A 27,031-nucleotide genomic window follows, 5' to 3' on the forward strand; every position below is an offset into this window, starting at 1 on the left:
TAAGACAATTTTACATAGGAATGACTATTTGCACTTGATAGTTTGAAACATTTATATTGGTATTAATAAAAATTATGTAAACGGTAGTTTATTCTGCACCTGAGAAAATTGGCCCAAAATTTATTCTTCAATCATTTTATTTACTTTTATTTTTATTTCTATTTCAACACACATGTGTCAAACTTTCAAGTGCAAATTGTCATTCCAATGTCAAATTATCTGATCTTTACGATAAAAATATTTTCAGATTTTAAGAAATATATGGCTTGTTATTTCAATTTTTATTTTTTTGCACTCCTCCCCTTCGGCCAGAGCCGAGGGACAAAAACTTTGAAAAAAATTGCATCGGCCTTAGTAAAACTTTGATTGAAAGGTGGGTTTTTAAATTAAAATTGAAATAAATTTTAACATTTTGATTTAAATACAGTCCAGACTCGAATATCCGAAGCCTCGATTATCCGAAGGTTTGTATGGGACTTGGGATAATCGAATCACGAAGAAATTTTGTTTTCGTACTTTTGAATTTTCTTGTTTTAAACATAAAATTTGAGTTTTACGACCCCATTTTAGTCAAATTCAAGTTTTTGATTGCCTATTAATAAGTAAAATGCATTTTTTCAATATTGCATCACCGCCATTTTGGCCGCCATCTTGGATTTAAAAATTCTAAATAATTTTAGCGTAGTTTAGAGGTCATACCTAAGCTCGACAATCAAAAATTAGACAGCGAAAAAAAATATGTCGTGATTCGATTATCCGAGGTGAAATTTTTTCCGAGGCCTCGGGTAATCGAGTCTGGACTGTAATTAGAAATATATAAGAAAAACTTATCATCAAATAAATCCATTTAACTATTGAAGTCCACGAAGTAAATATAAGATGTCTCAAGAATGGAAAACAATGAATGGATTTTAGGAAAATTTCTTTAATAGGTAAAAAGTTAAAATTTTCAATAATAATTGATTAACACTCTACTGCCCAAATTTTTTATTTTTCCCGTGTTCAGGAGGTCATTTTGAGCAACTTTTGTTCCACGAAAAACTTTACTTCTGTTGTTTTATGTTTTTCTTGTTTTATTTTTAGTATTTTAAATTGCATTTATCTTGTTAAGTTATTTTTTGTTTTTGGTAGTATTTGGCCCGTTCTACCACCTAATATAATTACATTTTGCCTATCTAATTTTTTCACGTTTTTACAGTCACTTTTTCAATTTTTTGCATGTTTTTCACATTTTCTGCTATAGAATGGCACCATCATCATTTGAATAGCAAAAAAATGCGTAGAGGCAGTCTGGGACACTACAAAAATTACTGCATACTTCTTTTTACTGAAAATATAGGAAATGTTAGTAAAAACACAGCCAAAGTTGACCCCTAAAAAATGACATTTTTAAAAATATTGGCAAAATCACATAAAACAAGTAAAACTTCCAACCCTAAAATTTTCTAAAATTTCAAGAGTTCTTCTTTCCAATGCATTTTAAAGATCAAAAATTGGTTGAAAAATGGATTTTTGGCAATTTTTCAGATCGAAGCCCGTCTAGGTTAGGTTGTAGAGGGTTAAAATTTTATGATAATTTCAGGCTAATGGTGGACTCACTAAACCTTAACCAAATGAGCTCAAATTGTCATGCTTTTTTCGTTTTTCATAATTTCTTGAACCATGTAGTTCACATCCTGACTTACCTCCCTTCTAGTTGTCGTTCGAAGAAGAGTCATGCTTTCGGATGAGATAAAAATCACACAAATCATCGCTTACTTTTCTGAATGAGATAGGTTTTATTTCTTTCTCTTTTCTGCCAAAAAGTGAGTTACACAACTGCAGCGTTTTAAATTGAGTTTTGCTCCTGCCATCATTACCATATTATATCAGTGCTAATTTTCGGTTTGTTCGCTTTTGCGGCAGCTTTTTAGATTTGCTACACGACGCGGTTCTTCCTGATTTGTGGCGACGACAAGACAATCTATCATTTTTTATTGTATTTTTGCTTTATTTTGTGATTCTTCTCAGTCGGTTTTGGGGGGTGGTTTGAACATTGTTTTGTTGCACCTGCTGCTGCTGCTGCCGTTGTTCGTTCAGTCTCCCACATTGCTTCTCGTTATGATTCAATTGGGTTCACTTTTCCGGCCGTTTAATTTACGGTGTATGAAATGAAGAAGATGGTTACATGCTGATTTGATTTTTTAATAGTCTGTTACTCTTTTCTTTTTCGCTGGGAACTGAACGTTGAGCGATTTGTGTGTGGTTTTTAGTTGAGTTTAGTTGTTTTTAATTTGTTCCGGGCACGCCGTCGCCGTGTGTATTGTGCGATTTACTTACAAATGTAAAGTTTATTGTTTTATTAATTGTGGTGTCTGAGGATTGCTGTTGCTGCTGCTGCTGCCAGATAATTTCTAACAATATTTTATTTAACCGCACATGAGTTAAAGCTTTCCTTGTTACTCCCTTTCCTGATTCTTATTTTTGTTTTCTTTACAAAAGCTCAACACAATCCTAACTGATATGACTGATTGAACGAAATGACTTCTCTCTACTCAATACGAATTTTAAATTGAATTACGTACACAAATTGCGTTTTAACTATTCGGTTTATTTCTATCTTTTTCCTCAAAACAAATTTGAAGAGCCTAAAACTCAAAAATAAAATGCAAAACAAAAGTGTTAAAATTCAAATCGCAACTAGTTGAATGCTAGAAACAATTTTTCCTCACTAAAATTCTAAAAAATAAAAGTTCGTAAATATATTATTTTAGAGCTTGATATACTTGTGTGTGTAGATGATTGGTTGGTTAAATAATTGATTAACTTGTTTTTTTTAACTTCTTCTTTTACTTAAACTCTAACGCTTTTCCACTAGCTGAAATGATTAGATCGTCCGAGAGTTTCGCTTTCGCTTGCGCGCCAAAAAAGCTAGAGAAGCGGGTAAACATTTTGCTTAAATGTTAACGAAATTCTGATTAAATTCTGATTGTTGTTGTTGTGGTTCACGAGTCGACTTTGAACGGGATGGCTCTCAACGATGCTTGCATCGTTTTACAGCCTCACCTTGAGCGATTCCATCCGCTGGACGATCCGTCGCTTGAGCTCCGCGTATCTAGGATTGGGAGGAAATAGAGATTAAAACAATATGGGTCATTCCAGGTCAACTGGGTACACTGTAGGACTGGACCTTCACCGATTTGGAGATTTTCTAAAAAACTTTTTATTCTTTTACTCGTAACTTTCCAACTGTTAGACCAGAAGACTTTCTTTTGGTTGCATTTTAGAGGAAATTGTCCAAGGAACTCATAAAAAAAAAATTCCATCCTCAAATGTCCTACAATATTGTTTCTTTGCAGTTTATGGTTCAAAACGTGATTTTCACTAATTCCTTATTTTTATATATTTTTAATTTGATCACCATCGTGTTCCTCGGACAATTTTACATAAGAATCAATGCATATTTCAAACTAAACCAAACCATTGAAGAGAAACTAGAAGTTCAAGGCTTTACAACTGAATCCTAACTACCTCCTCAAAGCCTTAATAAAACCTTGTTAAAACCTAGTCAGGAGTTATGGAAAAGTGACATTTAATACGTCTTCAAACGTTTTATGCAAAATAGGCTTTATTCTGGGAAAAAAAGTCTTCGTCATGTCAAATGATATAACGGTGATGGTTTGCAAAAAAGGCGATGATAACTAATAGACATTGGAGGTAATCAAAATAATTTGAAAGCTTATTTCTCGCAATTAGTGGCTCAAATTCAGCTGTGGTTGAAATTTTATTGACAAATGTAAGGGAAATAGAGCCAAACAAATCAACTCGCTTCATCAAAAATCATTCTTTTGAAATAATAGTTTTTAATGTTCAAAAATATGTCAGTGCAATTATTTGAAAAAAATGTTCAAATTATTTTTAAACTTCTATCGCTTTATTAATTATATCAGAAATTCAGCATAAATAAGTTTGTTCATCAAATTTAAATCATTTTTTTTCACTTTTCTTTTTTTTACAACCAAGATGGCGGACAATCAGAACAAGCATAATTATGCATTGCTAATTGGCCGCGTTAAATGCTTTTTTAGGAGCTTATGGTTTTAAGCAAGCTTTTTTCATAAAATTATTTTTATTAGGTCCTTTTCGGTACTGGGACCTGGTTAGGACCGAGTCGGCTTTTGTAATTACAGTTTACTTAAAGCTAAGAGTAATTACAGAGGATCTTGTGTGTAACTGTTAGTGGGAGGGGAGCCGATTACTCGCGGCCTACTCGGGGTTAGTAGGGAAGTGTAAGTATGCTTTCTGCATGCCAAATGGCACTCGACAGCTAAAACACCCTTGGTTTTAAAGAAGCATGCGATAAAACCGTTTGGCATGACATTGCCATTGGGGTTTCAAGACTCTCTTAAAACTTTCATAAAACCTCATTGAAAGTAATATTACCCTCTACAACCCAACTCCGCCTCCGCTTCGATCTATAAAATCGCTAAAATCGCAGAAAATCAAATTTTCAACCAATTTTTGATCTTTAAAAAGCACTGGAAAGCAGAACTCTTAAAATTTTAGAAAATTTTAAGGTTGGAAGTTTGACTTGTTTTATATGACTTTGGAAATATTTAAAAAAATGTTTTTTTTTAGGCGTCAACTTGGTCTGTTTTTTTACTACCATTTCCTATATTTTAAATAAAAGTAAGACCCGAGCAGACGGTAATAACCAAATTCGTGCCATTTCAATAACAAATACTGTTAAAATGACAGAAAATGTTATGGAATCTTCTTTAAAAATCATGTTTTGCATAAGAATTCAATTTCAGTTTATGTTATCATAACAAAATTTGTTATTGGTCTGATATTGGTTGAAAGCCCAAACAACTTTAGAATAAAAGTTTTTGTTATAGAAGAATAACTTCAACTGTTATTGGGATGATCTGATTAGTTGTTAAAATAACAAAAAATAATAACCAAAAATTGTTCGAAGAATAACTAAAAATGTTATTAGCCTGTTATTATCATAACGATCTAATAACGAAAAATTCATAACGACGAATAACAAATCTTGTTATAAATAACATAAAATGTTATTGGCCTAGTATTTTTAAATATCAAAAAATGTTATTCCCAAGTTATTTCCGTCTGTTCGGGGAAGTAATTTTTGTAGTGTACCACACTATGTCTATACGCATTTTTTACAATTCAATTTATAATGGTGCCATTCTAGGACAGTAAATGTGAAAAAAGCTAAAAATTAAAAAAAAACATAAAAAAAAAATTAGAAAGGCAAAACATAATGATAGAAGGTGGAAAAATAGGCCAAATACCTACTACCAAAAACAAAGATAAACCAACCAAGATAAATGCAAATTAAAATACTAAAAATAAAACAAGAAAAACATAAAACAAGAGAAGTAAAGTTTTTCGTAAAACAAAAGTTGCGCAAAATGACCTCCTGAACACAAGAAAACTAAATATTTTCGAAAAAAATTTGGACAGTAGATGGTTAAAAATGTAAACTTTGCAACAGCCTTACTTTTAATTGAAGTTGTTCTTTTTTAATAACCTTGATTAAAATTGTTTTCAATTTATATAAATAAGCAAAAAATTATGTATTTTTTCAGGAAAACTTTCAAAAATGTCTAAAATTGAGTCAAAAAATCAGATTGCAAAAATATATTTTATTTTTTTCTAAACTTCAACTGTTTAAAAATATCAAAGAATAACGAATTGAAAACTATTCGATGTATTTTCGCTTAATAAATTTTTTCATGCCTTTTTTTTAATATTGTTCTGTTTAGGAAATTAAACTTCAATAAAGCTTGCAGCGACCAATTCAATAGGAATGTTTTTTTTAAGCCAATGATATCAGGGTATTATTTGAAATCGACAAAAACAATAACAATACAATTTGAAACAGAACAACATAAAAAATAAACTTATTTTTTAAATTTATCTTTGTTTTTCTTTCTTAAAATCAAGATAAATGAAACTTATTTGCTACACTAGTTTATATATTTCGACGCCAACATTTCAAAAAGCATCATGTACAAACCGTGCGTTTTGAGAAAAACGGTTTTGAGCATCATTTTTCAATTCCCATTTTAATATCAAAGCCAAAAAAGATGTTGTAATGATAACAAACGATTAAAAACGTTGCTTTTATCGATACTTGATCATCCATATTCAATAAAACATTATTTCCGTCATTATATTTAAGAAAAACAAACATAACTTCTTTTGAAATCACCAACGTCTATATCACCCTGCTGTCATTGGAGGGGAAGCTTTGTTATGATTCGTTTTTCTTCGCCGAATGTACATGGCGCCTTTTGCAAGTGGAGGGGAAGTTTTGTTATGATTCGCTTTTCGTCGGCAAATGTACATGGCGTCTTTTTCATGATGCTTTTTTTTCGTCACGAGGTTCATGTAGTCTTTTATTTGACAGGTTGACAGGGCTGTATAAACAGGCACTGCTGATGCCAGAGATTTTGTTTATGTTACTTTTATTTAAAATCATTATTACACTTTACTGAAATAAATTTTGCTCATTTTTGGTGGAGAGGTAGCTTATAAGGAGTACTTTCAGAATATGCAATAACCCAGAAAGTGTCAAAATGTACATGATGCCTTTTGAAATGTTGACGTCGATTTGAATAATTTAAAAGATCCTTAGGGAGCGTTCTTTTATTACGTAACGCAGTTAGGGGGGGGGGCAGGGGGTGTCGGTGTCTGTTACGAAATGTTACGAAAATTGGGGGAGGGGGGGTGTGCTGAAAAATTCTGTTACGTAACGCAAAATTTCCATACAAGAATTCATAAAAATTAGCAAAAAGATCTTGCATTACGCGTTACAGGGGGGGTAGGGGGGATTGCTCATCTGTTACGATTTGTTACGAAGGGGGGGGGAGGGGGGTCAAAAATCCTAAATTTTGCGTAACGTAATAAAAGAACGCTCCCTTATAAAAACAAGTTCATGAAAAAAAAATTACTTTCAACTGTTATCAAACGTTTGTTCCGACCCGCCACTGCTTCAGAAAAATTAGATCTGGCCCGCCGGGCCGAAAGGTTGAGCAACCCTGTTTGAGAAGCTCAGAATTTTAGAATTTTAAAATTCAGACTTTTAGAATTGGGTATGCAAATCGAAGTTTGTGAAGAGTGTTTTTTCAACACTTTTTAAAAATCTTTTTTTTTCGAAAATAAAAAAAATCGTTTCACACTTCAGCGCGCTGCGGAGCGAGCACCATTTTAAACAAGACGGCCCTTTTCAAAACAGCAAAATTTATCACAAAGAAAAGAATTTTAGGTGCTAAACATTAATTTCGAGCCAAACATTTCATTAGGGCACAAAACCAAAACGTAAACATTCTGGATTATTCCACTATTCCATTCATTAGTACACTCCCTACATGCCCTCCAAGAATCAGATTGATAGCAAACAATTTCCTATTGAAAAAAATCAAAAACTCAAAAGGGCACATAACCATGTTCACTGCAAACCAAAAAAAATGTTCAAATGTGCCCTTTTATTTTTCGTTAGGTTCTCGTACTTTTTGTGTTATAAAGTGAACTTTTCATAAATTCTTAACACTAATTCACTTCAAAAAAAAGTTTGGTTTACTTTTCACCAAGGATTTCTGCAGAGAAAAACTTCGTCAAAAAACAATATTTAATACGGTCCCGCGGCTGCTGTTCAGTACACTTTTGAAGATTTTTTTATGTTTCACATACAGTTAAACCTCGCATATGCAACTCATATGGGGGTTTCTTATGCGAAGCACGCATATGCGAGGTACAGGGCTTATGGGATTTTGGCTATATGGGAGACATGGGCTATATTTTTATGAAAAATCATCTTAACTATGCAAATTTATAGTGTTTTGGAATCGTTATGAAGTCAGCTATACAGCTACACCAAATTTACAAGGTTTACGATGTTCTAGGTCATCCGAAACTTCCTCAAGTTAAGGCCTATGTGTTCACCGCCGTACAAGTATGAGGTAGGCGATTGTGACTGTGGTTTTTGACCTCAGATCATATCCGAATAGCCTCAGGGAGGTTTAGGGACTAGTCTACCGATATGTGGTGATGTTTTGGGTCTTCTGTAGAGTCCCGGAAGTTATGACCGATGGGTCTACCGCCGTAACAATATAGAGGTTAGTGGTTTTTTACCCCAGATCATATCCAGATAGCCTCAGGAAGGTTCAGGGACTAGGCTACCGATATGTGGTGATGTTCTGGGTCTTCTGTAGAGTCCCGGGAGTTACGACCGATGGGTCTACCGCCGTAACAAGATAGAGGTCGGAGGTTTTTGACCTCAGATCATATCCAGATAGCCTCAGGGAGGTTCAGGGACTAGGCTACCGATATGTGGTGATGTTCTGGGTCTTCTGTAGAGTCCCGGGAGTTACGACCGATGGGTCTACCGCCGTAACAAGATAGAGGTCGGAGGTTTTTGACCTCAGATCATATCCAGATAGCCTCAGGGAGGTTCAGGGACTAGGCTACCGATATGTGGTGATGTTCTGGGTCTTCTGTAGAGTCCCGGGAGTTACGACCGATGGGTCTACCGCCGTAACAAGATAGAGGTCGGAGGTTTTTGACCTCAGATCATATCCAGATAGCCTCAGGGAGGTTCAGGGACTAGGCTACCGATATGTGGTGATGTTCTGGGTCTTCTGTAGAGTCCCGGGAGTTATGACCGATGGGTCTACCGCCGTAACAAGATAGATGTCAGTGGTTTTTGACCTCAGATCATATCCAGATAGCCTCAGGAAGGTTCAGGGACTAGTCTACCGATATGTGGTGATGTTCTGGGTCTCCTGTAGAGTCCTAGAATTTACGGCCGATGGGTCTACCGCCGTAACAAGATAAAGGTCAGTGGTTTTTGACCTCAGATCATATCCAGATAGCCTCAGGGAGGTTCAGGGACTAGTCTACCGATATGTGGTGATGTTCCAGGTCTTCTGTAGAGTCCCGGGAGTTACGGTCGATGTGTCTACCGCCGTAACAAGATAGAGAACGGAGGTTATTGACCTCAGATCATATCCAGATAGCCTCAGGGAGGTTCAGGGACTAGGCTACCGATATGTGGTGATGTTCTGGGTCTTCTGTAGAGTCCCGGGAGTTATGACCGATGGGTCTACAGCCGTAACAAGATAGAGGTCAATGGTTGTTGACCTCAGATCATATCCGAATAGCCTCAGGGAGGTTCAGGGACTAGTCTACCGATATTTGGTGATGTTCTAGGTCTTTTGTAGAGTCCCGGGAGTTACGAGACTCTCTGGAGTTACGGCCTTAGTGTCCGTAACTCCAGGAACTCTACAGATGACCTAGAACATCTTCAGATATACGTTTACTAGTCTCCGAACCTCTTTGAAGCTATCCGAATAGAATCTGAGGTCAAAAACCTCCGACCTCTATCTTGTTACGGCGGTAGACCCATCTGTCGTAACTCCCGGGACTCTACAGAAGACCTATGAACATCACCAAATATCGGTAGACTAGTCCCTGAACCTCCCTGAGGCTATTCGGATATGATCTGGGGTAAAAAACCACTAACCTCTATATTGTTACGGCGGTAGACCCATCGGTCATAACTCCCGGGACTCTACAGAAGACCCAGAACATCACCACATATCGGTAGACTAGTCCCTGAACCTCCCTGAGGCTATCCGGATATGATCTGAGGTAAAAAACCACTAAGCTCTATCTTGTTACGGCGGTAGACCCATCGGTCGTAACTCCCGGGACTCTACAGAAGACCCAAAACATCACCACATATCGGTAGACTAGTCCCTAAACCTCCCTGAGGCTATCCGGATATGATCTGAGGTCAAAAACCATTGACCTCTATCTTGTTACGGCGGTAGACCCATCGGTCGTAACTCCCGGGACTCTACAGAAGACCCAGAACATCACCACATATCGGTAGACTAGTCCCTGAACCTCCCTGAGGCTATTCGGATATGATCTGGGGTAAAAAACCACTAACCTCTATATTGTTACGGCGGTAGACCCATCGGTCATAACTTCCGGGACTCTACAGAAGACCCAAAACATCACCACATATCGGTAGACTAGTCCCTAAACCTCCCTGAGGCTATTCGGATATGATCTGAGGTCAAAAACCACAGTCACAATCGCCTACCTCATACTTGTACGGCGGTGAACACATAGGCCTTAACTTGAGGAAGTTTCGGACGACCTAGAACATCGTAAACCTTGTAAATTTGGTGTAGCTGTATAGCTGACTTCATAACGATTCCAAAACACTATAAATTTGCATAGTTAAGATGATTTTTTATAACAATATAGGCCATGTCTCCCATATAGCCAAAATCCCATAGGCCCTGTACCTCGCATATGCAACTCTTGCGACAAAACCGAATCAGGTGGAATGACTCGTATATGCAAAGTTGCATATGCGAGGCGCTCTTATGCGAGGTTTGACTGTACCTTATCTACACTATTCAATCACAAAACATCACCAATAATCAAAGTTTCTACTGAATTCCTCATTATTTCTTACTAAACAAAAGGGCCCGTAAACATTATTCAAAACAACAATCCGGTGACAGCGCTTTAGTGCCCTTTCAGCTCTCTTCGAAATTGCATTTAGAAAGGGCCCATTATGAACAACAGTTGGAATGTTAAAAGGGCCCAATAACGATTTTTTTTTTAAATTATGAGTTTTATTGCTAAAATCAATAAAAATTAAGAAGCATTTAAGCAGAGTTGAGGATAATGATGTGTTTTATCGTATCATCAGTAAAAATACCATCAGTCAAGCTTCTTTTTTAAATTGGAATTGAAACAAGTTGTCCACTTTTTGCAAGCGATTTTCTCGAATCGCGGTTTTTGGTTTTGTGCCCTAATGAAATGTTTGGCTCGTTTTGTTTATTAATGCTACACGCTTATTATTCTTAATTGTGTTATGTCTTTCGGTTATGTCTCTAACATACCCATCTTGTACTTTTTGTTTTCAATTTATTTTTAAGACAAATAAATTCCCTTTTGTCCTGTTTTTAAGATAAAATTTGACAAAAGATTGAATTTACATTACAAGAAACTACTCACTTCGTCCTTATCCGGAGCAGCTCCCGCTGCTCCTCCTCGTGGTACCGCTCGAGAATCGCTCGGCACTCCGGTATCGACAGGTTGAGAAACTGCGCCACCTCGCTACTGCTCGATTCCAATGCGTTTCATGAAAAATCAAAAAAATATTAGAAAATTTTAGTTTTAACTGATTAAATTCGAAATCCCGTACCTAATTTCCGGCGTCTGCTGCCCATCCATCAGGAACAGCTTGGCGATATCCTCGTGCGGCCCCAGGATGATCCGCGTCACCAGCGGGTAATCGTCCTCCTTCAGCTTGCGCTGCTCCCCGTTGTCCTTGATCACAAACAGGGCAAAGTTCTCCGCCCGGCTTTCGACCTTGTACTTTTCCAGCAGCAGTTGTATCACCTGGAAAGGAGAATTAATTTGTAGATTTGGGAAGTCGACTATTACGATTTGGTTACCTCCTGAGTATTGACCATCGAGGACACCCACACGTTCATCTGCGAGCCGTGCGGTGGCGTGAAGAACGACGTTTCCCGGTTGTAAAAGTGCCCGTTGATCGAGCAGCGCCGCTTCAGCTTGGTCCGCGAGCGTCGATTGCCGGACCGGCGCTTGATCGCGGTCGAGCCCGTTTTGGGCGCCTTCCGCAGCACCACCCCGTCGTCCTCGGTCGTGGTCGTGGTGACCGTGGTGGACGCCGTCATCGCCGTGCTGGTGACCTCCGTCAGACTGGCCGTCGTTATGCTTTCGTCCGTGGGACTGACCACGACCGCGGCGGAACCGACGCCGTTGAGCTCGTCGTAACAGTCCATCTTGATGTGGATCGAGGTTTGGGGTCGGCCGGACGCCTTCAGCGTTTCCGTGCCCTCGTCCTCGCTGTCCATGAAGCTGTTGCCGGAGTAGGCGTTGCCCTGGGACTTGGACCGCAGCAGGCCGCGATCGCCGGTCCACGTGTCGGTGTCGGTTCCGGGCGAGGTTATCGAGGCGGAGTCCGACTGGTGCCGCTGGTACGCGATCTGGGTGCGACCGTTGGCTGGGGACGCAACTCCGTTGAGAATTCGAGATTTTGCTGGAGACGAGATGTTGTCCGGATGTTTGAGCGTGCCGTCATTTTCCACGTGGAATGAATCTGTGTGAAGAAAAGCAAAAAGATTTTCAACCAAAGTAACTACAATCTAGTTAGCATTGCCAACAACAGCCCAAATTTTCCATCATTCTTTCAAACATTTCGGACCGCAGCGGACGTCAAAATTTCCAGTCAATTTCAAGAAAACCCCAGAAAAAAAAAACCGACCAACATGTACTGCATCGGCTTCCCCTTCGACTCGTGCTGCCTGCCGAACAGCTTTTGCTGCGATGGACCGTGCTGTGGACCCTGCGGCGGCGGAAGCTGTGTCGCTCCGTGCGGCCCGTGTTGCAGCCCGTGCGGGGGGAAAACGAGCTGCGAACCGCTCAGCCAGTGCATCCCGGCCGTCAGCTGCCAGTTTGTGTTCCGGAACGCCAAGTTCGACCACGATATGCGGCTGAGGAATTCCGGGTTTTACGATTAGGAGCGGACGGCGGAGGAAGGTTCTTCGCACGATTTGAATGGGCTCAATAAATGAAGGGCGAGACTGTCGAAAAAAGGCTTTTTTATTTGATGAAGGGAAGACTAGGTTAAAATAAATTAGAATGACCAGGACCACTTAAATTCCATGTTTGAACTTTTCCAGAACCTCAATTATTTGAGGCATTTTCACCCAAATAAGGCTAGTACGGAGCTCGGAAGAAACGCAAAACTCCATAAATGTGCAAAAACATTCAAATATAAAAAAAAAATTTCAGTAAATCAGAAAATCAAAAACAAAATCTGAAACAAATATTCAACAATGTAAAAGTACAATTTTTTTTCAAAGATTCTAGACTTACTAATTCAAAAATTCAAATTTTCAATTTACAAAAAAATAAAATTTGCAAAATTAACATTAAAAAGGCGAAAATTTGAAAATAAAAATTCAGAAATGAAAAATTTATAAGTAAAAAAAATCAAAATTATAAGAACAAGATAAGATCACTTTAAAAAAAATCAAAAATTGAGTATTTATCCTATAAAAGGACAAAAAACATGTTTAAAGATTTTCTGTAATATAAGATGGCGAAAAAAAAATGGTCTACATTTAGGAATTCAAGAAATTTTAAATCTTGAAATTTTGGACCCAAAATAAAAAACTCAAAATTTCTGAATTTTTGTGATTCTAGGAATAAAAAATTTAACAAATTTTACGAATTTAACGAAGTTAACGAATTTATCGAATTTATCGAATTCAACAAATTTAACGCATTTGATGAATTTAGCGAAATCAACAAATTTATAGAATCCGACGAATTAGACGAATTTTAAAATTTAACTTATTCAACGAATTTAACGAATTTGGCGAAATTAACGGATATATCGAATTTGACGAATGTGACGATTTAACGAATTTGTCAAATTTGACAAATTTAACAAATTTTTCAGATTTTTCGAATTTATCGAATTTGACGAATTTAACGAAACTAGCAAAATCAACGAATTTAACAAATTCATCTTATTTTGCAAATTTAACTAATTTCACGAATTTGACGAATTTAACAAATTTATCAATTTGACGAATTTTAACAAATTTAATCAACTAGACGAATTCAACGAATTTGATAAATATCATAAATTTTACGAATTCAACGAATTCAACGATTTTAATGAATTTAACGAATTTGATGAATGTAACAAGTTTAACGGATTTACCGAATTTGACAAATTTGTCTGATTATTCGAATGTAATTTGACGAATTTAACGGATTTATCGAATTTGACGAATTTAACGAAACTAGCAAAATAAACGAATTCAACTTATTTAACAATTTTTTCGAATTTAACAAATTCATCGAATTTGACGAATTTTTAACAAATTTAATGAATTTGACAAATTTTACAAATATCATGAATTTTACGAATTTAACGATTTTAACGAATTTCACGTATTTGACGAATTTAACAAACATCATGAATTTTACAAATTTAACGAATTCAACGATTTTAGCGAGTTCAACGAAATTGGAGAATTTAACGAAATTAGCGAAACAAACGAATTTAACGAATTTGACAAATGTAACAAGTTTAACAAATTTACCAAATTTTACAAATTTAACGAATTTGTCTGATTTTCGAATTAATCGAATTTGACGAATTTTACGGATTTATCGAATTTGACGAATTTAACGAAACTAGCGAAATAAACGAATTCAACTAATTTAAAAAAAAAATCGAATTTAACAAATTTATCGAATTTGACGAATTTTAACAAATTTAATGAATTTGACAAATATTACAAATATCATGAATTTTACGAATTTAACGATTTTAACGAATTTGACGATTTTAACGAAATAAGCGAAATAAACGAAATTAACAAAATTTACGAATTTGTCGAATGTAACAAATTTAACAAATTTAGCGAATTTAATGAATCCAGAAAATTTGACGAAATTAAAGGATTTATCGAATTTGAGGAATTTAATAAATTTAACGAACTTGACGAATTTAACGAATTTGAAGAATTTAACAAATTAAACGAATTTATCGAATTTGACAAATTTGTCTGATTATTCGAATGTATCTAATTTGACGAATTTAACAGATTTATCGAATTTAACTAATTTCACAAATTTGACGAATTTAACAAATTTATCGAATTTGACGAATTTTAATAAATTTAATTAATTTGACGAATTTAACGAATTTAATAAATATCATAAATTTTACGAATTTAACGAATTCAACGATTCTAACGAATTTGACGAATTTGACAAATTTAACGAAATTAGCGAAATAAACGAATTTAACGAAATTTACAAATTTGATGAATGTAACAAATTTAACGAATTTAATTAATATCATGAATTTTACGAATTTTACGAATTCAACGATTCTAACGAATTTAACGATTTTGACAAATTTAACGAAATAAGCGAAATAAACGAATTTAACGAATTTACCAAATTTTACAAATTTGTCTGATTATTCGAATTTATCTAATTTGACGAATTTGACGGATTAATCGAATTTGACCAATTTTAACAAATTTAATGAATTTGACAAATTTAACAAATATCATGAATTTTACGAATTCAACGATTTTAACGAATTTGACGAATTTAACGAAATTAGCGAAATAAACGAATTTAACGAAATTTACGAATTTGACGAATGTAACAAATTTAAAAAATTTAGAGAATTTCATTAATTCAGCAATTTTTACGAAATTAATGGATCGAATTTGACGAATTTAATAAATTTAACGAATTTGACGAATTTAACGAATTTGAAGAATTTAACAAATGAAACGAATTTAACGAATTTCACAAATTTAACGATTTTGACGAATTTAACGAATTTAGCGAATTTAACGAATTTGAAGAACTCAACGAATTTAACGAATTTAACAAATTCTATTTATCAAATTTAACAAATTTAACGCATTTAAAAATAACAAAAAAAGAAAAATTAAAAAATTAAAAAAATTAAAAAATTTAACAAATTTAAAAAATTTAACGAAATTAACAAATAAAAAAATTTAACAAATTTAACAAATTAAACAAATTTAACAAATTTAACAAATTTAACAAATTAAACAAATTTAACAAATTTAACAAATTTAACAACTTAAACAAAATTAACAAATTTAATAAAATTTACAAATTTGAAAAATTTTACAAATTTTAAAAAAATTACAAATTTTAAAAAAATTATATATACAAATTTTACAAATCTGACAAATTTTACAAATTTTACAAATTTAAAAAATTTAACAAATTTAACAAATTTAACAAATTTTACAAATCTAACAAATTTAACAAATTTAACAAATTTAACAAATTTAACAAATTTAACAAATTTAACAAATTTAACAAATTTAACAAATTTAACAAATTTAACAAATTTAACAAATTTAACAAATTTAACAAATTTAACAAATTTAACAAATTTAACAAATTTAAGAGTTTTAAGAATTTAAGAATTTAAGAATTTAAGAATTTAAGAATTTAAGAATTTAAGAATTTAAGAATTTAAGAATTTAAGAATTTAAGAATTTAAGAATTTAAGAATTTAAGAATTAAAGAATTAAAGAATTAAAGAATTAAAGTATTTAAGAATTTAAGAATTTAAGAATTTAAGAATTTAAGAATTTAAGAATTTAAGAATTTAAGAATTTAAGAATTTAAGAATTTAAGAATTTAAGAATTTAAGAATTTAAGAATTTAAGAACTTAAGAATTTAAGAATTTAAGAATTTAAGAATTTAAGAATTTAAGAATTTAAGAATTTAAGAATTTAAGAATTTAAGAATTTAAGAATTTAAGAATTTAAGAATTTAAGAATTTAAGAATTTAAGAATTTAAGAATTTAAGAATTTAAGAATTTAAGAATTTAAGAATTTAAGAATTTAAGAATTTAAGAATTTAAGAATTTAAGAATTTAAGAATTTAAGAATTTAAGAATTTAAGAATTTAAGAATTTAAGAATTTAAGAATTTAAGAATTTAAGAATTTAAGAATTTAAGAATTTAAGAATTTAAGAATTTAAGAATTTAAGAATTTAAGAATTTAAGAATTTAAGAATTTAAGAATTTAAGAATTTAAGAATTTAAGAATTTAAGAATTTAAGAATTTAAGAATTTAAGAATTTAAGAATTTAAGAATTTAAGAATTTAAGAATTTAAGAATTTAAGAATTTAAGAATTTAAGAATTTAAGAATTTAAGAATTTAAGAATTTAAGAATTTAAGAATTTAAGAATTTAAGAATTTAAGAATTTAAGAATTTAGGAATTTAAGAATTTAAGAATTTAAGAATTTAAGAATTTAAGAATTTAAGAATTTAAGAATTTAAGAATTTAAGAATTTAAGAATTTAAGAATTTAAGAATTTAAGAATTTAAGAATTTAAGAATTTAAGAATTTAAGAATTTAAGAATTTAAGAATTTAAGAATTTAAGAATTTAAGAATTTAAGAATTTAAGAATTTAAGAATTTAAGAATTTAAGAATTTAAGAATTTAAGAATTTAAGAATTTAAGAATTTAAGAATTTAAGAATTTAAGAATTTAAGAATTTAAGAATTTAAGAATTTAAGAATTTAAGAATTTAAGAATTTAAGAATTTAAGAATTTAAGAATTTAAGAATTTAAGAATTTAAGAATTTAAGAATTTAAGAATTTAAGAATTTAAGAATTTAAGAATTTAAAAATTTAAGAATTTAAGAATTTAAGAATTTAAGAATTTAAGAATTTAAGAATTTAAGAATTTAAGAATTTAAGAATTTAAGAATTTAAGAATTTAAGAATTTAAGAATTTAAGAATTTAAGAATTTAAGAATTTAAGAATTTAGGAATTTAAGAATTTAAGAATTTAAGAATTTAAGAATTTAAGAATTTAAGAATTTAAGAATTTAAGAATTTAAGAATTTAAGAATTTAAGAATTTAAGAATTTAAGAATTTAAGAATTTAAGAATTTAAGAATTTAAGAATTTAAGAATTTAAGAATTTAAGAATTTAAGAATTTAAGAATTTAAGAATTTAAGAATTTAAGAATTTAAGAATTTAAGAATTTAAGAATTTAAGAATTTAAGAATTTAAGAATTTAAGAATTTAAGAATTTAAGAATTTAAGAATTTAAGAATTTAAGAATTTAAGAATTTAAGAATTTAAGAATTTAAGAATTTAAGAATTTAAGAATTTAAGAATTTAAGAATTTAAGAATTTAAGAATTTAAGAATTTAAGAATTTAAGAATTTAAGAATTTAAGAATTTAAGAATTTAAGAATTTAAGAATTTAAGAATTTAAGAATTTAAGAATTTCAGGGTTGTTACGGGAGAGTCGAAAAAAAATCCGCGCCAAATCCGCGCCGACCTTAAACCCGAAACCGCGCGAAATCCGCGCCATATAAAAATATCGCGACCAACATTTAAGAAATTTAATTTTTAATTAAGAAAAATTAAATCAGAAAGTATTTGATAAAAAAAACTCGTTTTATGTTTAAAGGAATGAAAGCAATAAACCCGTTTTAAAAAAAATACCTCAAGAGACGGTCAAGGAAAGGGTCCTGAAAAAAAAAGATTCTTAAGAATTTAAGAATTTAAGAATTTAAGAATTTAAGAATTTAAGAATTTAAGAATTTAAGAATTTAAGAATTTAAGAATTTAAGAATTTAAGAATTTAAGAATTTAAGAATTTAAGAATTTAAGAATTTAAGAATTTAAGAATTTAAGAATTTAAGAATTTAAGAATTTAAGAATTTAAGAATTTAAGAATTTAAGAATTTAAGAATTTAAGAATTTAAGAATTTAAGAATTTAAGAATTTAAGAATTTAAGAATTTAAGAATTTAAGAATTTAAGAATTTAAGAATTTAAGAATTTAAGAATTTAAGAATTTAAGAATTTAAGAATTTAAGAATTTAAGAATTTAAGAATTTAAGAATTTAAGAATTTAAGAATTTAAGAATTTAAGAATTTAAGAATTTAAGAATTTAAGAATTTAAGAATTTAAGAATTTAAGAATTTAAGAATTTAAGAATTTAAGAATTTAAGAATTTAAGAATTTAAGAATTTAAGAATTTAAGAATTTAAGAATTTAAGAATTTAAGAATTTAAGAATTTAAGAATTTAAGAATTTAAGAATTTAAGAATTTAAGAATTTAAGAATTTAAGAATTTAAGAATTTAAGAATTTAAGAATTTAAGAATTTAAGAATTTAAGAATTTAAGAATTTAAGAATTTAAGAATTTAAGAATTTAAGAATTTAAGAATTTAAGAATTTAGGAATTTAAGAATTTAAGATCAAAGGATTAAAAAAAAAAGAATTTAGCGATCCTTCTCAGCTCCGTATTTAGTTTTAAGAGAAACCCTGACTTAGGTTAAAATTAATGAAAACTCAAAAAACAAAATTCAGCTGTTTATTATCGCTTCATTTCACTTCTTCAAGTAAAACTCATGCCGACAATTGCTGGGCTGATCACAACACTGGTGATTATGCAGCTGCTCCCGCTGCACCAAATGCCCGGTCCTGCTCACCCGGTCCCGATACTCGCTCATCAATCTCTCCTGCTGATACGGCCGCTCCGGCCAATGACTCGAGCTAACGTACCCCCTTGGAAACTTGGACGGTTTCTGCACGCCATGGTCCGGATACTGCCCCCGACAGCCGTCCACTCCCCCCGGACACAGCTGACAGGTGCAGAGTCCTCCCGCGCAGCATGATCCGCACGCCGTTCCGTTGCACTCCCGGATAAAGTACTTGGTGTCCTCCGGAAGCGGGCCCAGCTTGTACTCCTGCAGGTGGTCGTAGTCGACCTGGTAGGTGGATTTGAGGGGGGAAGCTCCGGATTGGTCCGCCCAGGCGGCGTTCTGCTGCAGGTCCTCGTAGACGGACGGGTGGGTGTGGCACAGGTTGGGCAGGAAGTTGTTGGTGGTGCAGTCGGGAATAAGACATGGGAGTTGGTGCTCTGGGAGGGAAGTGTCGCCGAAGGGTTGACAGTTCGGGGGTGGAGAGAAGCAGCTTGGAGGGGTTGTGGTGTTGGGTTCGCGGAGCAGGGCTTGGGCGCGATTTTCCACCGGGTGGGTGTAATCGGCGCTGTAGGTCGTTTCGAAGAACATCGGGTGGCGATGCATTTTTGATGCGGGAGAGATATTTTTTAGGATTTTTTGCACGGAAATTTTGACGTCTTGTTTTGTCGAATGTTTTCAAGATGGTGGACTGAGTCAAGGCTTGCTTGGTTTTCTTCCAACCGCAAGTAAAAGAGAATTTTGAACCCGGTACAAAATAAATGACAATAACAACTCACCCGTAATATTCCCCTGCGGCAGCGAAAACACCCCAGCATTCCGGCACTGCTCCTCCGACAGACTCCGGTTCATCACCGAATCGTTGTACAGCTTCAACGAGTCGTTGATCCTCGCCGGATCGATCGGCTGGTTCAGCTTCAGCGTCCCATCCGTACTACCCAAATCCGCCGCCCCGTCGATAAACTCCTGACTCATCTGCATCTTGAACGCGTCAAAGTCGTGCGACCGCAGCGTTCCCTCCGGCGTCCGAAAGTCCTCCTCGGTCCCGTTCAGCGTGGTCGTCGTGGCACTCGTCTTATTGCTGTCCGATGAGGACGAGTTGCTGTGCGGCGTAAGCGTCTTGTAGTCGGTGTCGGTGACACTCTCCGTAATTTCGCTGTGATCCGACGCCGACGCCTGTTTGGCCGAGTGCAGCGGCGAAGGCATCGTCCTGTAAGGTTTCTCCGTCTCGTCGACCTTCCGCTCGACCTGCAGCAGATCGTCAATCTCGTCCCACTCGAGCTGCTTCACGTCCAGCTTCGGCGGCAACGTAACGTACTTGTTTGTCCCGTTGCCCACGACGTGACTCGGCGACACCTCCTTCGAGTTCTCCCCCGAGTTCGGCTTCGACGAGCTGATCGAGTTCAAATCCGACGAAATGCTCAACGTGTCGTACGAAATGCTCTCCGAAATGGTCGTCGTATCGTTCTGGTCACCGCCCTCCGTCAAGCTCGAACTCATCGGATCGCTCCGGTCCGGGTTGAGATTCTCCTTGTCCTCCTGGTCGTCCAACTCCTGCTGCGCCATCGAACTCGCGCTAAACCGGTACGAATTCCGCTTCCGCACCGTCACCACCGTCCGCTGATCGTCGTCCTCCTTCAAATGGATAATGCCCTGAACGCCCCAGTAAATGCGCAGCGCACCCTCCAGCACCAGCCGCCCGTTGACCTCGCGACTTCGCACCTCGGCACTTTTGCTGTCGTGGAACTGGTTGTAGGCGCGCAGTTTGGACTCCAGGTGGGCCCGCGGGATCTGGGGTCCAACGGTGCCGGCCCCGCCCGACGGGGACCGGATGGGGGTTTGCTTTTTGAGCTCCGGCGCGCCGAAGCTTTTGTGCGACTCGACGCGCGTTCCGTGCCCGAAGAGCTGGGGCCCGAACAGGGCGCCGTAGCAAGGCACGTGGCAGTAGGGGACGCCTTTGTGCTGGAAAGGGAAAGACAGAACGGAAGTTGGATTAGTTGAAGTTCACGTAGTTTTTTAAGGTGGAGGTTGTTAATCGATGAAATTATCGTCTAACGATAACGATAATGGTTATCGTTATCGTCATTTCGATAATTCTATCGGCGATAATCTTATTGCCGATAATGGACGATAACTCAATTTTTTAATCTTTCTCTTATCAATATATCTAATTTACTAATATCAAAATTGTTCACAAAATGCCGTATTTTTTCGAAAGCACTCAAATTTTCAAAATTTGCAATATGGGTATCAAACGAAGCGAAATTTGTTATGCATTTTCAAATTTGGTCTTTTTTGGAAAATACTTAAATTTTCACAAAATTCCATACTTTTTCAAAAGTCCTCAAACTTTCAAAATTTGCAAAAAAAAACGCAGCAAAATTTTGTATGCTTTTTTACCATATTCAAGTTTTTTTTTTTTGGAAATTACAAAAAAGTCGAAAATACAAAAAAATGAAAAAAATTAGCATTTAAGAAAAATACGGCATTTTGTTGAAATTTTAGTATTTTCAAAAAACTATAAAAAAAGAAAAAGCATGTAAAATTTCGCTTTTTTTGATACCAATATTTCAAATTATGAAAAAAAAAATATATATATAAATATTGAAGTAACAAGCCATAGTTTCAGCATTTGCATGCAATGAGTGTTTTAAAATGCATTTTACACTAGTTCAGTTGTTTTGCAATTATTAATTTTCAAAAAATGAAAGTTTTGACGAAAACAAAAATTATAGCGAAAAAAACTTAAGCACAGGGTGGTCACTCAAATCCCATTTTCAAATTCCCGACTTTTTCCCGACCTCAAACATTGTTTTTCTTGTCTGAAGAATGATTTCAAATAAAAAACTCTTTATAAAAAGTCTATATAAACACCATCGGACAGAGTTTAAAAAAAACCATTGACAGTTTAAGCAAAAAAAAAAATCTTAAATTTCAATAATACAAAACTGAAAACTTCAGTTCAAAAATGGAACCATCATTTTTGATTCCGGGTAAAAACATGAAAAATCATTTTTTGAAAAATAACCGAAAGCATAACAATACCGTAAAACGGGGTGACTTTGATAGGTTTGCGATTTTTCCGCAAAATGAAGAGTACAATTAAAATACGTACGGAATGGTTTAGAAACATACTGACCGTGGTATAGAAGTGTTCAAAGTACCTCAAGAAGAACTTTTCATAAAATTTTGAAAAGTGTAAAAAGTTAGTTAACTATAGTTAAGAAAATGTTGATGAAAGTCATTATTTTTAACTTCTCAAAGTGTCATGATTTTCTCAATGAACATGATTTTGAAGCGCAAAACGGAATGCATTTTTGGATTCTTTGGACAATTTTCCACTAGGAGAAGGTTAAACTAGTTTGTAAATAATAAATAATATGTGTTTTTGAAACACAATTAATAAAAAATCTTCAAATTTATAGGCAATTTCAGTCGAACAAATTTCAGGTAAAATGTGAAAACTTTTGATTCGTGCTTCGAATTCAGTATAAAATGCAATGTAAATTGATAATTTAATAAACAAAACTAGTTTGAACAAGTTTTAGGAAAAAATCCGACTTTTTAACAATTTTACCTAAAATTTATATGTATTTTGCTTAAAAGCTTATAAACTTAGGTAACTAAATATAATTTAATTATTTTATTTATTTATTTTATTATATAAACATTGATTTTTTTCTTAAAAACTATATCAGCTACTTAAGTGATGGTACATTTATCGTACAAATGAAGTTTGAACATCTTAAATATGATTTTAACAAGAAAAACTATGACTATCAAAGTCACCCCAAAATTTAAACTAAGGATTTTTAACGTAACTATTTTTCTAATCACTATTGAAAAAACTTTTTTTCCAAAACTGTGCATGGACTTTATGTGGCCTACCCCAGTACATGTTTTCAAAATAATAATCTTGAGAAAAACCTTACCTGTTGGAAAATAGTACTAAAACAAATTGAAATCCTATCAAAGTCACCCCGATTTACGGTACCAATTATTTCAATGTTTACTTTTAAAATTCCCAAACATATAGTTATTTTTTAAAACTTCTTTTCAGCTGGCAATGGAAAAGATGATGGCAAAAAGTTAAAGACAACAAAATTTTTAATTTTATTTTGATCATATCTTCTATATATATAAAAAATTTCGACGGTTTTGTTCGAACGCGAATCAGTTCAATACGGAGCGTCGGATCGAGGCGCTCTTTGTTGCGTTGGGTTCGTATAAGCCCAAGGAAGGTTCTTACGCTAACTAATTGACACTTTGGCCACTCTGGAACCGATTCCGGAAAATCTGCAGATTGTATGGAAAAAGTTGCGTAAAATCAAATTTTGATCATAGGAGGCTGAACAAGGAAAAAGCTAAAAACGTCAACAAACGAAAAAAGGAAAAGACGAAGTTTTTCGGATAAGGCTTGTTTGATATATATGCTTTACACATATTTACACTTGATTACAGTTATTATTCTTTCAAAGAATTTAAAAATATCTATAAATTCGTTTAAATAGTAGTGTATGCAACAAGTTGCAAAAAGAGGATTTTTTCAGCACGAGTCGTACATTTCAGGTTCGCCGAGTCGGATAAATACGAAGAGTGCTGAAAAAATCAAGTTTTTCCGAAAAACAACAATTGAGTGAAATTTTATGTCAAATTTTCTTTTATTTTGTCAATAAATCGTTTGAATCAAAAAAATGTTGAGAAGTGTTACTTTTCCAAACATTTCAGTGCTGGTAAGTAGAACTTTTCAGCATTTATTTTGAAAAATGTTGCTATTCAATTATGCTATTTTTGGTACAGAAAAGTAGGCTATTTCGTTGTTCAAGAATGACAGGAAAAGTAAATAGTTTCACGACGAAATTGAAAAATATATTTTTTACCAAGTATCCTTTAAAACTTTGTAAATTTTAATATAATTTTTTTTTTTTGAATCAATGTCTATTTATCGAAGAGCCAGTGTTTAAACTTTTTTTAAATGAAATATCTAGTTTGATAACACTTCAAATTTTACCACTTATTTTATTCGACAAAAGACTAAACTTATTTGTAATAACTCAAACAATTTCTTATTAATTTAATCAAGCCAATACAAATTTTATTTCAATTAAAAAACAGGTAAAGTCTTTTATATGATATTTAGCATACTTTGTATAAGGTTTATTAATAAAGTTCTTATCAAGCGGAGGCTTTTTAAACTTTTTACAAATTTTGAATTTTGAGAGCACAAAACGGAAAAAGACGTAAAACTTCAGAAAAATAATATTTAAAAAACTAAGGATTAAAAAAAACTGATTAAAATTTAGTTAACCTTATTTGCAATTTCAAGATTTTTTTTTATATTTTCAAAGCGTATTTTTTTCATTCAGTTCGAAACATCTTGGATTTTTTCGATATGAAAGTTATCCAAAAACTGATAATCAACCTTTATTTATAGTTGTGGTACCCATAATCACACAAAAGTTTAAGGGAATCAAACATTTGGAAACTATATTTGAAATGACTGAATGGATTTAGTTCAAAAATTAAAAAAAAAATATTGGATTTGTTTTTTTTATATTCAAGCAATGTGGCAAAATTAAACAAAAACATAACTATACGCTGATGTAATCGTCGAAATCAAACTCAACTCAACTTTTTCATATTGGCTGTGTTGTTGTTTCAAGTTAGATGAAATGATGAAATAAATAACAATCTGTTGATTCATAAAAAAATATTATAAAAATTTGGGTCAAATGCATGCCACCATAATCATGCAATATTTTTTAGAGTTTTTAATGTCTTAGGTCTTAAATAGCCTTTTCATTCTCACGAATGCTTGGGATTGCCGACTTTTCCCGACTTTCTAACAAAAAAATGACAAATTTTCGACTTTTCACGATTTTTCGTGGATTTTTGCAAATTCCCGACTTTCCCGATTTCCCGATTTGAGTGGCCACCCTGACTTAAACATCGAAAATTTTCAAAAATTCAAAAGATTTTTAAAATAACCCAAACATGCTAAAAATAATTCTAAACGCAGGGCAATGCAATTTAAATTAATTCTAGCTGATTGTACTTAAACTTCCATTGAAATTTTTATGTTTCTTGAAAAAAAAAGTTTTTTTTTGCCCCTTTATTTTTCGGGCTAACTTAGAAGGGGACAAAAACTTTAAATTGTTACCAGCTTTATTAATGCCATTTAAAGAAACTTGCCCTTCTGTGCATAAGATTTGATGATAAAAAAGGGAACTGTGAACTGTGATGAGATTTATCTGTATTTTTATAAAATTTGAAGTTTAAAAAAATAAGGGCTGAATTTTTGAGAGAAACTTGAAATGCATAGAGATTTACCCTACTTTTGAAGGATGTGAAAATTTCAATATGCCAAAATTAAAATATCCTAATGAGTTTCACCATTTGTTCTCATAAAAACTAAACCTTCCTTTGGTAAAAATACATTTTTCGAGAGAGAAAATTTTCCTATTGATTTGCTTGAAAGGTAGGTTTAGTTGTTCTAGACAATTAGATCGATGGAAATGTTTGTAATTTAATTTAAAATTTCAAATATGTAAATATTTATTCTATCAAAAATCTTCAAAGCTCATAAAGCGATTAAAAATATTCAACAATGCACACATTTGAATTTTGTGTTTCGTTTTGCTTCTAGATTTGACACTCTACAACAAAGAACAAACATTCCAAAAAACCTGTTCAACAGCTCACGAGCTCGCACTCTGCTTTAAGCCGCACCAAGTGGACCTCCCAAAAAAAAAGTTCAGAGAACAACCAAAATCACCTCCCCCTCCATAAAAGCTGATATCGCATGCGTGTGCGCCCGATTTGCCTACGCAAAACTCATCATCGCGAGAGCAAGAAAACAAACAAACCTTCAAACACACATTCACAACAGAACGATCGTCGCTCAAACGAGTGTTTGCGTTATCTGCGCAAACAAATCTCCGCGACCGCGAGAGAGATGTGTGTTTCATAAATCCCTACGATTTAAAGTTTCTAAATACAACCGCGGCGAGGGCTTGGCCCTCGCCAGGAAAGATTTCTTCGGGGTGACTAAGACCAAGCGGCACACGTGCCAGGAATACTAATTCACACCACTTACTTCGGCATGTTGTCCCGGGTTGAGCCGCTTTCCGCACTCCTCGCAGCGCAGACATTCCGGGTGCCAGTCGTAGCCCAGCGATTGTTTTCGCTCAGCTGGAAGTTGGTAATTGAGGAGGGAAGAGAAAAAAAATGCAACTTTTCGATTATCATCGCAAATAAAACTTCCGGAAGCGAAATGTTCAAAACTGCACATTTTGAAGTTGACTCAGCAAAATCTGGATTTCTTACCGAAAAACACGGGCTTGCCGCACTTGTGACACTTCCACATCGTCTCGATTCCTGCTGCGTTCGCAAAATTCCTGCTCCGAATTCCACGCAGTCCTCTCCGCAGAACTAGCAGAATTTGCCCGAAAGGTCAATCCTCCTGGCCTGTCAATCTGCTTCCCCGCAGCCGCCGGATTCCTTCCCCAACTGCTTCCCACCACGAAAACCGCGACTCGAACAAAAACAAGACACAAAACCGACGACCGCAAAAACACAAACAACAACAAAGTGACAGCTTAGACAAACAAAAAAAAAGAAGGAAACGGCTCCACCACGGATGGTCACATTTCCGTCGGTTTTCGCGAAAACGAGCACCTTCCCGGGCGGGAAACGGTGGCCGAAACGTCCGGCGGGCCGGCAATGGGTCGCGGAAACGGAAAACGGGGCTGAAATTAGGCGAAAAAACCGAACTTTACGGCGGAAAAGAGGCGGATCCGAACGAGGCTGGAATTTCGGAGTCGAGTCGCGACGACGATGAGAAGGAGACTGAAGAAGGGAGATGAATGAAAATGACAGCAGATGTCAGACGGAGTTGACAGTTGGAACCGGCAGGGGTGGGTTA

The 27,031-nt window shown here is 33.9% G+C and overlaps 1 protein-coding gene and 1 long non-coding RNA gene across 2 annotated transcripts in view; one reads left to right on the forward strand and one right to left on the reverse strand.

Moving 5' to 3' along the window:
- Positions 1 to 2,050: 2,050 nt before the first annotated feature.
- Positions 2,051 to 26,951, reverse strand: LOC120419622 (serine-rich adhesin for platelets). The gene is made up of 7 exons (XM_039582361.2): positions 26,434 to 26,951; positions 26,204 to 26,298; positions 19,887 to 21,069; positions 11,493 to 12,160; positions 11,240 to 11,436; positions 11,050 to 11,154; positions 2,051 to 3,094 (listed from the first exon to the last, which is right to left on the reverse strand). Exons 1-7 carry the CDS (start codon positions 26,471 to 26,473, stop codon positions 3,034 to 3,036), a joined length of 2,349 nt encoding a protein of 782 aa, XP_039438295.1. The 5' UTR covers positions 26,474 to 26,951; the 3' UTR covers positions 2,051 to 3,033.
- Positions 6,138 to 27,031, forward strand: part of LOC128092573 (uncharacterized) — a 50,624-nt gene continuing 29,730 nt past the window's right edge. The window contains exon 1 of the long non-coding RNA XR_008211891.1: positions 6,138 to 6,241. This is a non-coding gene — a long non-coding RNA (uncharacterized LOC128092573). The remainder of the gene's footprint in view (positions 6,242 to 27,031) is intronic.

Source organism: Culex pipiens, chromosome 1 (assembly GCF_016801865.2).
Source record: "Culex pipiens pallens isolate TS chromosome 1, TS_CPP_V2, whole genome shotgun sequence".
Taxonomy (NCBI): domain Eukaryota; kingdom Metazoa; phylum Arthropoda; class Insecta; order Diptera; family Culicidae; genus Culex; species Culex pipiens.